The 15,022-nt window shown below is 35.1% G+C and overlaps 1 protein-coding gene across 7 annotated transcripts in view; it reads right to left on the bottom strand.

The window, feature by feature from the left end:
- The window catches only part of Arfip1 (ADP ribosylation factor interacting protein 1), a 95,496-nt gene that overhangs the window by 34,256 nt on the left and 46,218 nt on the right, over positions 1 to 15,022 (bottom strand). For 4 of the 7 annotated variants that reach the window (XM_047566931.1, XM_047566932.1, XM_047566933.1 and 1 more), the window contains exons 3-5: positions 9,353 to 9,461; positions 3,837 to 3,932; positions 1,664 to 1,776 (exon numbers count right to left, since the gene is read on the bottom strand). In XM_047566931.1, coding sequence (XP_047422887.1) covers positions 1,664 to 1,776; positions 3,837 to 3,932; positions 9,353 to 9,461 — 318 coding nt within the window. Of the gene's footprint in view, positions 1 to 1,663; positions 1,777 to 3,746; positions 3,772 to 3,836; positions 3,933 to 9,352; positions 9,462 to 15,022 lie in introns of those variants that run through there. The other 3 variants (XM_047566935.1, XM_047566937.1, XM_047566936.1) reach the window with 3 other exon arrangements.

Genomic DNA, 15,022 nt, shown 5'->3' with positions numbered 1-15,022 from the left:
AGACAACCGGGGACTGGTTGAAGGATTTTATTTATTTTTTGTAATATATTTTTTAGTTGTAGGTAGACATACATCTTTATTTAACTTTTATGTGGTGTTAAGGATTGAACCCAGGGCCTCACGCATGCTAGGTGAGTGTGCTACCACTGAGCCACAACCCCAGCCCTTGTTGAAGGATTTTAAAGCAACAGTGACCACTAGGGCAGATGTAGTCCAAGAGAATTTGCTAAAAAGTTATTATAGGAGAGAGAGGGGATGGGGATATAGCTTGTGTAATAATGACATAAATGATGGCTGTGAAGACTGAGATGCAGAAAAGAGGAAAATATAATGGAAAATTAAGGAAGGCGAATCCAAAGGATTTATAGGCTGACTGGGTATATGGGATCAGCAAGAAGATGGAGTAGACATCTATGAATATTGGGTAAACAGTTGGGATATGAAGAAACAAAAAGGAAAAATATACACGGAACATTCCAATCTTTGAAAAAGGAGCAATGACTCAAGAGAACGCCCTGCATAAGAACAGCTTAGGCAGGCTTCACTGTCTGAAGACTACCATTGGCATTTCTCAGCATCTACACTGACATGAACTGAGTAACTTCTAGAAGATTTGTGTAGCATGTTTCAGGACACATTTACCATCTTAAGAAAACCTGTAATTGTTTTCAGGATTTCGAACATACTGAAAAAAAATTAACTGAAAAAAAAAATGCACTGTTTTATGAAGACAAAGAGATTTACTCTCTATAAAAATATTCACAATTCCTGATCTGCCAATCAACAGATCTACAACCAATTCATAACACAGAGTGTGGTTAAAGCTCTAACCTGAGCTGCTGGGACTTACAGCCACTTAACTATTCCATGAATTTTACTACCCTATCCATGTTGAGTTTTCAAAGTTTTTAAGTGAATTTGGGGCTTGGGCTCTTTATAATTCATGAAATATACTGTAGAGTAAGTATTTACTTATTTGTTTTATGGAGAACATAAGGAAAATAACCATCAAATACTCAAGCTATGCAACTACCAATGTGAACACAATTTTAAAGCCTAATTCATTTACAATCTAGTGCTACCTATAGTTATACTTAGCTATTACAAGAAGATCCAAGAATTTCAAACCTTGGAGAATTAACATGCCCTCCCAATCTTTGGTTACTAGAAAGTATCAAAAAAATAAAATAAAAAATAAAGGCCTGGCACATGCCTATATTCCAGCTACTCAGGAGGCTGAGGCAAGAGGAACACTTGAGTCAGGAGTTGGGGGCCATCCTAGGCAACACAGTGAGACCTTGTCTCTTAAAATTAAAAATAAATAAACTATCAAAAAAGAGGAGAGGAGGCAAATATATCTATAGCAGTTGTTAGCAGTTGGCTAACACTATCCCAAGGTAGTAAGTATATTTCTTCAAATATGCATGTTACCTAGCAGTTAAGAATTTTAATAGCTTTTCACTAGTTTTTTACTGACATTTTAAATTATATGTAAAGATCAATAATAAAACAATTATTTCATTTTCTAATTGAACTTTCATGTTTAGATGGTTAAATTCTTTTCTATATATTCATATTCATAACATTATAATATAATAATCTGAACAAAAATATAAATGAAAATTCTTAGATCCACTTAAGGTAATTTAAAAAAATCACAAACCTTATAGGTGTTTAGACTCCATTTTCTAACAAGTTCTAACTTTTCCATTGCAGGATTTTTAATTTCATCTGCTAGAATAACTGGTCCACTTTTTGTCTGTGTTCTCTGGCCACCTGCATGATCATAACAAAAGACAAAAAGACAATCAAAATAAAGACAAGTAGGGAAAGGAAAGGAAACATCGTTGCTATTCAAACTAAACTATTTACACATTTTAAAAAATAAAAAGTTTCCCACAAAGTGAAGAACTAGAAATTCCTAGAATCATGAAGGATAATTTCCTAATCACTTAAAAACACTTGTGTCCATGAAACTTAAATGTAATGTAGTCTGTCTGTCTAGGGTGTTTTTGTTTTTTTTTTTTTTTTGGTACCAGGGATTGAATCTGGGGCACTTTACCACTGAGCCACATCCTCGGTCCTTTTTTATATTTTATTTAGAGACAAGGTCTTGCTGAGTTTGCTTAGGGCCTCACTATGTTGCTGAGGCTAGCTTTGAACAATCCCCCTGCCTCAGCCTCCTGGAGCTGCTGGGATTACAGGCATGTACCACCATGCTGGGCTGTTATCTTTTAAAAAATCAAAAACAAAAACAAAAAATCTCTGCTGCAATCAACCTTCTTTTCTATATTAGTTGCTATTTACTTCAATTAAAATAAAATTTTTACAACTAATCTTATAGCCTGCTGACACTATAAAGAATCTATTTTTGTCAATGAAAATCCCTATAGTGATCTCCTTTCACTGTATGTACTAGGTAGACCAGAACAAGAGAATGTTGCTATGATTTGGGATAAATTAAAGAAATGATTCAAAGAGTCATTAAAAAGTAATGTTTTCAACATGAAGAATGATGTTTGAGAAGATATGTTCAATTTGATTTAAACGTTACACAAAGAATTCATGTATCAAGTCATCACATGGTACCCCTTAAAATGTAAAATTTTTATGAAATCAGTTAAGAAATACATTTCATTTAAATTTAAAAAAAAAATCTCACCACCAGTGTAATAGGCTGGGTTGAAAAAAGATCTACTTATACCTTTTCCTCAAGAGCCCCTCCCACGAAATGTCTTAAAAAACAAGGCATAATTAATAAAGGCAGTGAAAAGTCCTGACAATACACTGTTCCAGCAATTGAGATTTTATGACAACAAAGCAACTATAATTACTATACAGTTTCTAATTGCAAAATATTTTTCATAGTAGAAAAAACGTTTTATAAACATTCATAATATCAGTAATTTGGGATGGAAACTTTTAAATATTTTTAAAAAGAACAATGAAATAATAAGAAAAATTGTGGGGAAAAAATGGCTTTAAAATATTAGGATCAAGGTGGGGGCAGGCAGGGGGTAGCTTAGTGGTAGAACACCTGCCTAAACTGTGCAAGGTCTGGGGTTGGATCCCCAGCACTGAGAGGGGAAAAAAAAAACAAAACAATTTTCTTTTCTCGCTTCTTCCTACAGTCACACCCACCTTTAGAGCAGCTTCATCACAAGCTAAGACTGAGAGAAGTATATAAAGTCAAGCACATTTAAGAATTTGCAAAATTCTCATAGAAACAAAATACTGTCAACATTCCGAACCAAAAGAAACATGCAATTCATTTTTCCTATTTCTATAATCCAGCAACATTAAAGTGTAAAGCAAACTCAAAATGCAAAGACATTAATCTTTCCCAAGGTTTTTTTTTTTTTTTAATTGGGCATAACTGGAAAATTATACAGCATTTTATTGCAGTCTGCAAACTATTTGTAAATTGAGGCACTTCCAATATTCTATTCCAATAACCACCCAATTGTTGAAACTGTCTTTTTTATTTAACTGAAAACAGGACAGAGCTGCAAAAGCTGGGAGGTTAGGATCAAGTCAGTGAACCTACATTGCCCAGAGCAAAGAAAGAATGATTTAAAGCGAATCACATTTTACGATGATTTTAACCTTTAAAAAGATTAAATTTCAGTGAGATGCAGCCTAATTACTTAGAAAAGCCAGAAAGATAGGTTATAGCTAGAAAGATCATTTCCTTATTGTTTAAAAAAAAAAGCAGCAGCCACCAAAAAAGCCAGAATAGCACACACCTAAGAACACAAAGCAAGTGATTATGAAACTGAGTGAGTTTTAGCTTCAGCAGTAGCAGGGAGGCTTTATCCAATCAGTGCAGTGAATACCTGCAGGAACAATTAAATCACTTCCTTGTTGAGCCAGTCGACTAGCTGCAACCCTGCTGGGAGACAGAACAGATGGCAAAGGTGGTGCTGGGGAACCTGAAAAGGGCAGGGCAGACATTTAACTGTGCATATCCTTTTCCTCCTCACACTCTACATTTTGAAATTAGCTTTATTGACATTTCCTTTAAAATATAAAAACACTGAGATTAATGGAATTAATACCTTTGCTTTCTTAGAGAAAAAACTAATATTAAATGAATGCTACTAGGTTCAGTTCTCACATAAATTTTTCATCAAACTATCAAAACCAAAGAAAACACCAAACTACATGAAGAAATTTGGCAAGATCATATCTAAACGAGACAATTTCATCTGGACTCTATTTTTAAAATCAACTAATAGAATGTGATTAAAGTTCCATAATTGAATGATTTAAAGCTGATATAAATATTTCATAACGTGCTACTCTTTAAAATGACGGAAAAACTTTTCAAGTAAAAATCCTAAGGCATGTAAGGGATATTAATGCATGCTTTATCCGTTAATATGTGAACAAATATATCCTTTACAGGAATTATGTGCTCCACAGGAGCTGACACAGGGCACCTCCAGCAATTAAGTCACCTAGAAGCCTATGCAAAATCTCAGGTCTGCCCCAGATCTACTTAACCGGAATCTTAATATCACTAGATTCTCAGTACTATTTCCTTTGTAGGTACTTGGAAGTTTCAGAAGTGTTGATGTGTTTTCCTGACTGATCATCACTCTGGGAGTTTTTAAAACACTCTTGGGACTCTTCATAGATCTACTGATCATTATTGAAACAGGCATCTGTTGTTTTTTAAAAGTCAGTTGATTTTCAAACACAATCAAGTTTGAAAACCAGAGGAAAGAACACAACTTTTGAAAGAAACAGTTTTAAATTCTGACCCTGGGTGTGAAATTCTGGCTATTTACCACACAGTACCAGGAAAGCATTAGTAGCAAATTACTTAATATCTATGCGCCTTGTCATCACAGAATAAGAAATACTGACTACCTCATGTCCTTGCTAACGCCAAGTACCAAACCAAAGAAAAGGGAGTGATCATTTAAAAGATATCAGGGGAAGAAAAATGAAAGCTGAGAATTAGCTGAAAATATTTAATGCCCGTAATGTACTTTTACTTTAATTATACTCTTCCCTAGTTCTCTGAAAAATACCGATCAAATTCATAATTAAATTTTCTTAAGAAATAATCAATAACCACTTTCCTTACTTAAAATAGTGATAACTCTACAAATTTCAGACATAGTAAGTTCTTTTTCTTTCTTTTCTTTTTATTTTTTTTTGGTACTGGGGACCTTAACCACCGAGCCACATCCCCACCTGGCTCCCCTTTTGAGATAGGGTCTCACTAAGTTGCTTAGGGCCTCAATAGGTTGCTGAGGCCATCTCTGAACCTGCAGTCCTCCTGCTGTTTCTGTCTCCAAGCTTCTGGGATTACAAGCATGCACCATCATGCCTGGCGACAGAAACAGTCATCAGTACTAGTACTATAAAAATCTGAATTTGGACTAATCTCACATTAAAATACAAACATGCAATAGACCTAAATACTGGCACTACATTTCAAAATGAGAGATACCTGTCTCCTTAAATCTGCTGTACTATAAAATTTAAAACTAGAAAGGATGATGAAAATCAACTAGGCCAAACTGTCAAACTAAACTGTAAGAGAAATGGGGCTCAGAGAGGTTAAAACAATTTCTTATTAGAGACTGAGATGTTCTGAATCCACACTATGATATCTCCATTATTAAGTTCAATACAGAAAACAATGATTCATATGTTACTTGCTGAGTTGGAAGACATTTTAATAGGTTATCAAATCTGACCACCATTTTAAACAAAGACTGTATCACTACTATCCAAGGCACATGGGTTTCTATTATAAGGAAGTATTAAATAAAAAAAGGCAACCATAATTCCATGTCTTGATGACCCCAGAAACAGAGCTCTGTTGTTCTAGTTATTACAGTTTATTAATACTGCACAAGAAATAATACCATGGCACAACATAAGATGTGTGTAAGATATATATGTAACAAATGATACACAACTTTCCAAATTAAAGTGGCAAATTGTGGTGTGGTGCTGAGGTAACTGGGACTTCAGCTGTTTTGCTTTATCTCTGAAGGTAATTATCACTTCTCTGCATCTTCGGTATTCTAGTCCTTTAAACTAGTTCAAACTAACCCAAAGAGTTACCAAAAAGGTTACCAAAAGCATTCGGCAATACCCATTAAAAATTACTTTTAGCCAGGTACAGTGGCACATGACTGTAATTCCAGCGGCTTGGGAGGCTGAGGCAGGAGAATCGGAAGTACAAAGTCAGCCTCAGCAACTTAGCCAGACCCTGTCTCTAAATAAAATATAAAAAGGGCTGGGGATGTGGCTTAGGGGTTGAGTACCCCTAGGTTCAATCCCCAGTACCTGCCCCACATCAGCAAAAGCAAAACAACAACAACAACAAAAACAAAAAAAAAAAAACTCTTAAAAATCTAGGATCTTGCTAACTGACTAATTTGGGGAATACTCCATTTTATCTCAATAACAGAAATCTAAGAAAGGAAAACATGGTTTCAATGATTGAAACCCCTATTAAAACAAAACTCAGGTACCAAACACAAGTCTCTCTTGGGAGCTAGCTTTGATTTATTCATGAGTTCCACTATTACTAATTCTACCACATCTTTGTTGTTAGGCAAATTTCAAAAATAATTGTTGATTTTAGGCTGAATTTAAGTAATTTCTTCTAAACTTGCTTTAGATAGAGATAAATGGAAAAGTACATTGTTAATACTCTTCTTATGTAATTGTTCTGAGTAATAGAGTCACTAAGTTATTTTTCATTCTTCCAGAGCTAACACAGTACTAAAATATTTAATATTTTTCATAAGATCTATTTTCTAAATTATAATCATTATGTTGCTCTTTATTATCGTCATACATATATAGAGTGTAAGAGACAGAGATGTGTGTGTGTGTGTGTGTGTGTGTGTGTGTGTGGAGGGAGTTGGGGAGTGGGGAAGGGGATGAGAGGGGAGATGCGAGGAGATAGACAGGAAAGCAGGCAGACTTTTAAGAAGTCCTTAAAACAACCACCACTTTCCAATAAACACTTAACTGATCCCCTGATCCCAGTATGGCAGCATGGTTCTCTCTCCTTTTTTGGAGACAGAATCTCCATATGTTGCCCAGGCTGGCCTCCAAACTGCAATCCTTCGATTTTAGTCTCCCAATCTGCTGGGATTACAGGTGTGAGTCACCACACCCTGCTCGGATTCTCTTTTAACGCTGACCAACAATGCAGTTTAGGTTAAAAATGTTTTATAAACACAGTTCAAAGAGACAAATCACTGCCATTATCATGAAACATTCTGTTTTAAAACTGGGGATTGAACTCAGGGGCTCATTGAGACACATTCCCAGTCCTTTTTATTTTTTATTCTGAGACAGGGACCTGCTAAATATGCCTTCATTAAATTGCTGAAGTTGGTCTTGAACCTGCAATTCTCCTGGGATTATAGGCGTGTGCCTGGTATGAGGCACATTTTTTATTCCAATTTGAAGGATTGGGGTGTATCTATAAGCAAGTGAAACTGGCATTTTAATGTTCATTTCAATTATTCTACAATACTGCTTCACTTGAGGGGAATAAAAATTCAATCAAATGTCAGTTAAATAATTTCACTGAAAATACTAAAATATATGAATATTAAGTTAATTTTTATTCCATGCTGACATTTAAATTTTGAAATTGGGGCTGGCATTTACCTCAGTGGTAGAGCACTTGCCTAGTATGCTAAAGGATCTGAGTTCAATCCCCAAAACCACAAAGAAATAATTAATTAATCAAACTTGAAACTGGTGATTAAATTATGTAAAGTAAGCCTTGTACTTCTAAACAGATAACAACGCCATAATGCTTCAGAATGAAGCAGAGATTGCATTTTTTTTTAAAAAAGAACATGTCCTCATTTTTGTTTTCAAGAGCTCCACATAGAGTATGCAAGGGCTTGTGTGTGCACTATTAAGATACTGACATGCTTGCCCCCTTTTACAGCTTTATTTTTCTAAATATAAGAACCAAAAAAGAAAGAAAGAAAGAAAAAAGAAAAAAGAGAGCGAGCAAGAGTGAGTGACATCATGAGATAGTCTATTCACTAAATCTAGAGCAGAGGATATTATACTGGATTATCCTAAATGCCTATTTCCAGGACCCAGTAGCAATGAATATATGTCAAAATCTAAACTCTTGAATAAAGCATTGGTCAATAATACAATAAAAATATAGCATATTATTATGAGCAAGAGGGCTAAGTATTGCAAAGGCATAGAAATCTTTTTATCTCATGAAATTACAAGGTAGTATTAAAATTAGTGTACTTCATGAGCACCAATTATAGCTACTTTAACTACAGCTCTGTCAAGAAAATGATGTATTTTTCCACGTCCAAATACTCTACATGGTTTTTCTTTCACTCATGTGATCATTATTTTAGATGAGAGCTTTAAAAAAGGATGTAATTTTTTCCTATTAAAAGCAGATATGTGTGCATGTGACAGATTATAGGTATGAATGATGTGTGCAAAAATGAGCTAACACAGCAGGTGTTACCTATCCTTAAAAAGAACTGGCCCTTGACTGGTGTCTGAGAACCTGAGGTCTGGGAGGATTCCCTCCATGCCCAGGATGGCTCACTGTGCCTAACTACACAAACAATGTGGTTTATATTGAGTACCTGCATTCCTTCTGGAAGTCCAGAATTTTGACATTGCTAAACAAGAGGACACCTGTGTGAACAGTCCCAATAAAAACCCTGGGCACTGAGTCTCTAAATGTGCTTCCCTCATTAGCAGCATTTATATATATGTGGGTCGTGACTCATTACTGGACAAATTAATGCTACACTGGGAGAAGACCTCTGGAAGCGTAAGCCTTGTTTTCTCAGACTTCGTCTCATGCCCCTTTGCTTCTCGGCTTGGTATTCATTCACTGTAATCAGCCACAGCCATGAGTGTGAATACATACTGCATCCCATGAGTCCTCACAGCAAGGCACCGAACCTAAGGGTGGTGGTCTTGGAAATTGCCAGTACAGCATGTATAGTGGGAAAAGTCAAAGTTTACTTTCTTATTTGTTTTGATATAGGAAACATGTACTCCTACAAACAAGTATTTATAGTTGGAAATTTTGTGGTTATAAACTAATCTAAATCTACATTTTGCTATAATTTGAGTTTTTCAATATTTTTAAAAAAACAATTTTTAAATAGTGAAAATATGCATATTGATCAATTTGCATAAGATTATTAAGACAAGCCCTAAAATACTTAAGTTGATGAGAAAAAGGATTATGTTTATTAGTGTTTTATTACTGAATTCTCAACTCTTGTGCTTTATTAATAGAAATACATTAAGTGAATTTTTCCCCTCCTCCTTCCCCACCATCTTTACAAATATATCTTACCTTGATATGCTCCTGCTTCAATAACCCCCTCTTTGGTACTGTCAAAGCCATGAGATGTAATTTGAGTTTCTGAGAGACCAAGTCCAGATGGTAATGAACGCTTCAAATCCTTAGTAACATTTGAATAAAAGAAAAAAATCTTTGTAAAAAATCCCACATCACATAACACTTCAGAATTGTGTCCTTTTAATCACATCTTAGACTATTTTTCTCTCTTCGATGTAGTAATCCCTTATGCTGTCATGACATTCTATAATGATATGTAAATCAGCAGCAAATATAACAAGATTTCCTATTAGGTGGTACAGTGAATGTCAAATATAACATACTTCCATTATTGTGGAAGTAAGAAGCAGGCAGATATTAAAATTCAGCTTAAAAATTTTAAAAATACCAATATACCATGAAATTATTTTAAGGAACAGAATTAAGATCATAACTAGGTGTGGTGGCACATGCCTATAATCCCAGCAGCTAGAGAGGCTAAGACAGGAGGATTGCAAGTTTTAGGTCAGCCTCAACAACTTAGCAAGGCCCTACGCAACTTGGTGAGATCCTATCTCAAAATAAAAAATAAGTTAAAAAGGGGGGCAGGGCACGCTGGAGATGTAGCTCAGTGGTACAGCACTACTGGGTTCAATCCCCAGTATGCTCTCTTCCCCCCCAAAAAAATCACTAAAATGTGATGTCTAATATTCAGACACTGACTGCCATGTATATAATAATATATCATTATTATAAGCTTAGTCAATGGTGAATATAAATAAATCACCCACTTGCAATGTTAATTTTCCCTCAATTCCAAGGTGAGCTAGGTAAACTAGGCTTCTCTGACTAATCATGGCTAGGTAAAGGAAATTTCCTTTTATTTGGATATATGTTATATTACAGTTAAGCTAATTTATATTTAGGTTGCCTGATATTAGTCAACCTAAGTATAAATTAGCTTAACTGTAATAAAAATAATATTCCACATTGAGTCTTACAGTTTAAATGAAATAGAAAGCCAAGGAACACACTGTTATTTAAAAGGCATAATCCAAGGTAAGTATGTTAGAAAAAATGTTGTCCAGACCTTGTAAATTAAATCTCAGGGCTTAGTAAACATTAGGCAAACAAGTCAAGTAAAAGTGCCTAAAATCACCAAAACCTAAAGCTGAAGGTACAGTTTGCTAGCTGCATGGGAGAGAAATATATTAATAATGCAGACTAAAACCTGGCCAATCTACATGATTGGTGTTTCAAAGCAATTAAATTGAAATGAAGTAAGGCATTAAATCTAAAAAAAAGAAAAGAAAATCACTTTTCTATTTATTTTTATTAAAAATTCACAGGAATTTGAGGTCAGTGACAAATTATAATTAAAAATAGTTAACTTTTTTTTTTTAAGCTAAATTTTTATACATATTTTAGATCCATTACATCTCTTTAAACGTAATGGTCAAGTACTGAGCCTATAGCAGGGGTTGAGGATATTTCTCAAGAGGAGGAGTTATACTTTTTACCTAGAATGAGACATATTTTTTTCAGTACCAGGGACTCATCCCAAGGGAGCTTTATCACTGAGCTATATTCCAGTTCTTTTATTTTTTTTATTTTGAGACACGATCTTGCTAAGCTGCCAAGGGCCTTGTTAAGTTGCCGAGGCTGGCTTTGAACTTGCCATCCTCCCACCTCAACCTCTAGAGCTGCTGGGATTACAAGTAAGTGCTACCGTACCTGAAGAGACATACACATCTTAATCACAGTTGAAGACAAGACATGAGCAAACAGAAAAGTATGTAACAATTTATCATGCAGTTAAGAATTCAGGAAAGGAAATGACCAGAGTACGTTTACTAGAAGAAAAGTCTTCAAATAAGAATGGATCCTAAATTGTATCAATTACCAATTGTAAGTGCTGGAGAGAGGGCGCGAGGGTAAGGAAGAACACATTCTCAACCTAACATAAAAACTTGTCCCATAGAAGGCAGGAAGCTCGGGGCAGTCATTGCCATGTTACTGGCATAGCACGGAGGCCACCAACCAGGCTCCCATGGTCAATGGGGGTAAATGAATTAGGAGACCAGATAAAATACTAAGGTAGAGAATATGACCCTGATTGAATTAGTAAATTCAAAATTTTGAACAGTGATTCCTTGATTTGGTGAAAAGATTGCTTTAAGAATATTAATTTGGAGCTGGGTGTGGTGGCAAAACCTGTAATCCCACCTACTTGATAGGCTGAGGAGGATCATAAACTCGTGGCCAGCCTCTGCAACGTTATGAGACCATGTCTCAACATTAAAATACACAAAACACCCAAAGGCTAGGGATGTAGGTCAGTGGTAGAGCACTTTCCTAGCATGTATGGGGCCCTGGGTTTAATTCCCAGTGCAGAAAATGAAAAAATTAAGTTAATTCGGGATACCTACAAGAATAGCTTAAAAGAGAAACTTCTGTTACCTGTCTTGCTTGCTGCTATATGCCAGCACCTGAACAGCAGGGATTCACTAAGTATTTGTTGAATGAATGAACAAACTGGATTTGTTGAATGAACTAGAGAACTTATGACTTAACACCATGCAAATTAAGTAGTTGCACAATAGCAACTGGTTTATTTTTAAATTTAATGAGTATTTGCTTACTCTTATTGTATGTTAGATTTTCTGGGCAAAGGAAAAGATACAGTCATTACCACCTCAATGGAGAAACAAGATATATATCAACATAAAAGCTGAACTTGGGTCAAAGTAAAGACAATAAGTATCAGAGGAATTCAGAAATGACCATAAGATGACAGAGCACTGCTTGAGCTCTGGAACATGGAAGATTTATTTACTGAATCGGCATCTATTTAGAACCAACTCCATGCCATCGCTGCTGCAAACACCACAGACACAGTGTGAAGGAAACAGATCCAGTCCCTGCCACACAGACTCAGATCCTAGAGGATAAGAGGGCTAGGAATGACAAGCCGCAGTTGCTACTCTAGATGTAGTATGCCTGTCTCTTTGAGGAGGGAGAACATGATCAGAGGACTGAACACTGTGAGCTGTGTTGTTGGAGGACTGATGCTATTTATCTAAACTGTGCTAAATGAAAGTGATGTATACTGGAACGATACAAAGCCAAAACCATATGTATACAATTTCATTTAATCTTGAGAGTAATACTTTACAGACTGCTACTGCTCCCATTTTACAGATGAGAAAACTGGGACAAAGAAGTGCATCATTTTATTACTAGCAATAGAGTTAAGGCCTAGATTCAAGAAACAATATTAACTATAAGGTATAGGAAATGTAAATAGCTATAAGCAATTTATTAGGGATTTATAATTCATTTTAATGTTTTCTGAAAGATTTGTTTAAAAAAAATCTCTTAAATATTTCAGAACCTGTTCAACAGAAATAAGTTCTCAACTTGCAACTTCCTATTAGATAGAAAACAAATGAATAGCCTTTATTCCATTCACTCATTTCCTAATGTCACTCAAAACCTCTTGTCATGGCACATCCTTTTCAACTATTGTTTTGAAGAACACTTAGAATAAAAGACATTCTTTTCAGTTTTATTTACTTCCTATTTTTAAATCGAGTCTCTGAGTCTGCTCACTTGACCAAATAAGAGACCTTGAACTTTGCCACTTTGTTTTTTTAATACCCAAGTCAATGATTTTTAGCTTTAAACATTAGTATTCCTTTTATTCATATTTACAATTAAACCAGGCAATCTCCTCTCACCAAAAGATAAACATTTATTACAAAAGAAAATCCTGCCAAACTACTGAAATATTTTTTAAACTTTGTAAGTTTGGTTATCGAGGTCAACTATTTTTGAACTGGCTGTTTCTGTGGTTGTTACCTTGCTTAAGTCCTGACAGCTTTTCAGAAGTTTATCTTTCAGTAAATACAGTAGCTCTCCTTAAGAAAAAAGTATCAGAGACACTCAAAATAGGAATTAAAATAATAAACATCATCTAAACACACTCAAACAACGTACAAATGGTACATAGGTCTTGGATAGTTGGGTCGCTTTTTCTTGGAGCTTATCTGAAAGCACATTAGTCAGCCATGAATGGTGGTACACGCCTGTAATCCCAACAGCTCAGGAGGCTGAGGCAGGAGGATCTCAAGTTCAAAGTCAGTCTCAGCAATTTATCAAGGCCCTAAGCAACTCAGTGAGACCCTGTTTCTAAACAAAATACAAAAAAGGGCTGGGGATGTGGCTCTGTGATTAAATACCCCTGGGTTCAATCCCTGGCACCAAAAAAACACCAAACAAGCAAACAACAACAACAACAAAATCCATTAGTCATCCGAATCATTTTCTATTTTCCTGTCACAGAACACTGTGTACACTGTTAGGAAAGAGATATTATAATGGGTTAAATAATAGATAAGATAGATATCTCTGGTTATGTAAGTTTTCAGGAAGTTATGGGGACACCTTCCTTGTCATGCACGGAAGAGACAACTGAAGTGTTGAGGATGTGATACCTCACTCAAAACCCTCCCCAAGGTCACCAGGATTCCTTCACTCAACGAACCAAAGTTCTTCCAGAAACAAACCTCTGTCCTCAGTGTAAAGCAGCTGTAAAATGGGAACAGCACCAAGGCCTTCCTATACCTAATCTACCTAACAGAAGGAGCCAGATCAAAAGGTGGTGCAAAATCCTGAAAAGGATTATCACTTTGATAGGCAGCTAAGTGCAACACCAAATGATAGGGACCACCTGAGAGGAATGGATGAGTGATTTCTGACATTACGCTCAGGATTCTAGTGTGTAGACTTTTTTTCCTTTGTATTACTTATTCCCTAAGTAATATAATATGGCCTCACAGTTCACAAAAATTTTGAATGTTTTCTTTACAAACCCTTAAAAATTAAGATTTTTAAAAGTATCTCAGTCATAAAACTGTGTTTAGCTTACTATCTTTTAAAAATATATGCTGACATTTATTCCTACTGTTTCCAGAGTGTATTTCAAAGACAATTAGCCCACTTATAACCAACAATATAAAGTCTCTAATTTGCATTTTTACCTTGCTGACATTCAACTCAAACTTTAAGACTTCGCAAGGCCGCTTAACAACTCTATAATAAAATGGAATAAAGCTGAAGTTAACATCCTATTTTAATTAGTAAGATAATGCTGGAGTATTCAGTATTTTTTTAAAATACATTTTCCAATGATTGGGTTAAAACAAAATATAACACATTTGGAAAAAGCACCAAATAAGCTTCAAGTATACTTTGAGTTCTCTTCAAAGAATACAAAAGAATATTTACAGTAATAACTTTCATAAAGCTGTGAAGGGGTGCTCATTTCAAACAAAAGGAACTTGTTTCCATTTTGCATATTTTAATATTGGTTAGAATGAGAATGAGGTTAAAATGTAAGTTTGGAATTTACAATTTAGTATGATAATTTATTTTTTAAGTATTGTTACTGTAAAACCAACATATGAAGAACACAAAATGTTCAGCAAATTTGCTTTAAAATACACGTCTTTAGTAACACTTGTGATACTGGAATATATAAGCAGAACTGGAAATTAGTTCTTCCCTTTTTACTTAGGGCTGGGGAGAAATCCTGAATAAGGGAGTGATTCTGAAAGCACATATTACGACAGACAACAGTCTTCAAGGATCTTCCAGGTCGTCTATAAACTATACCAACTCTCT

Source organism: Sciurus carolinensis, chromosome 10, assembly GCF_902686445.1.
Source record: "Sciurus carolinensis chromosome 10, mSciCar1.2, whole genome shotgun sequence".
Lineage (NCBI taxonomy): Eukaryota > Metazoa > Chordata > Mammalia > Rodentia > Sciuridae > Sciurus > Sciurus carolinensis.
This window is presented reverse-complemented; position numbering and strand designations above follow the sequence as displayed.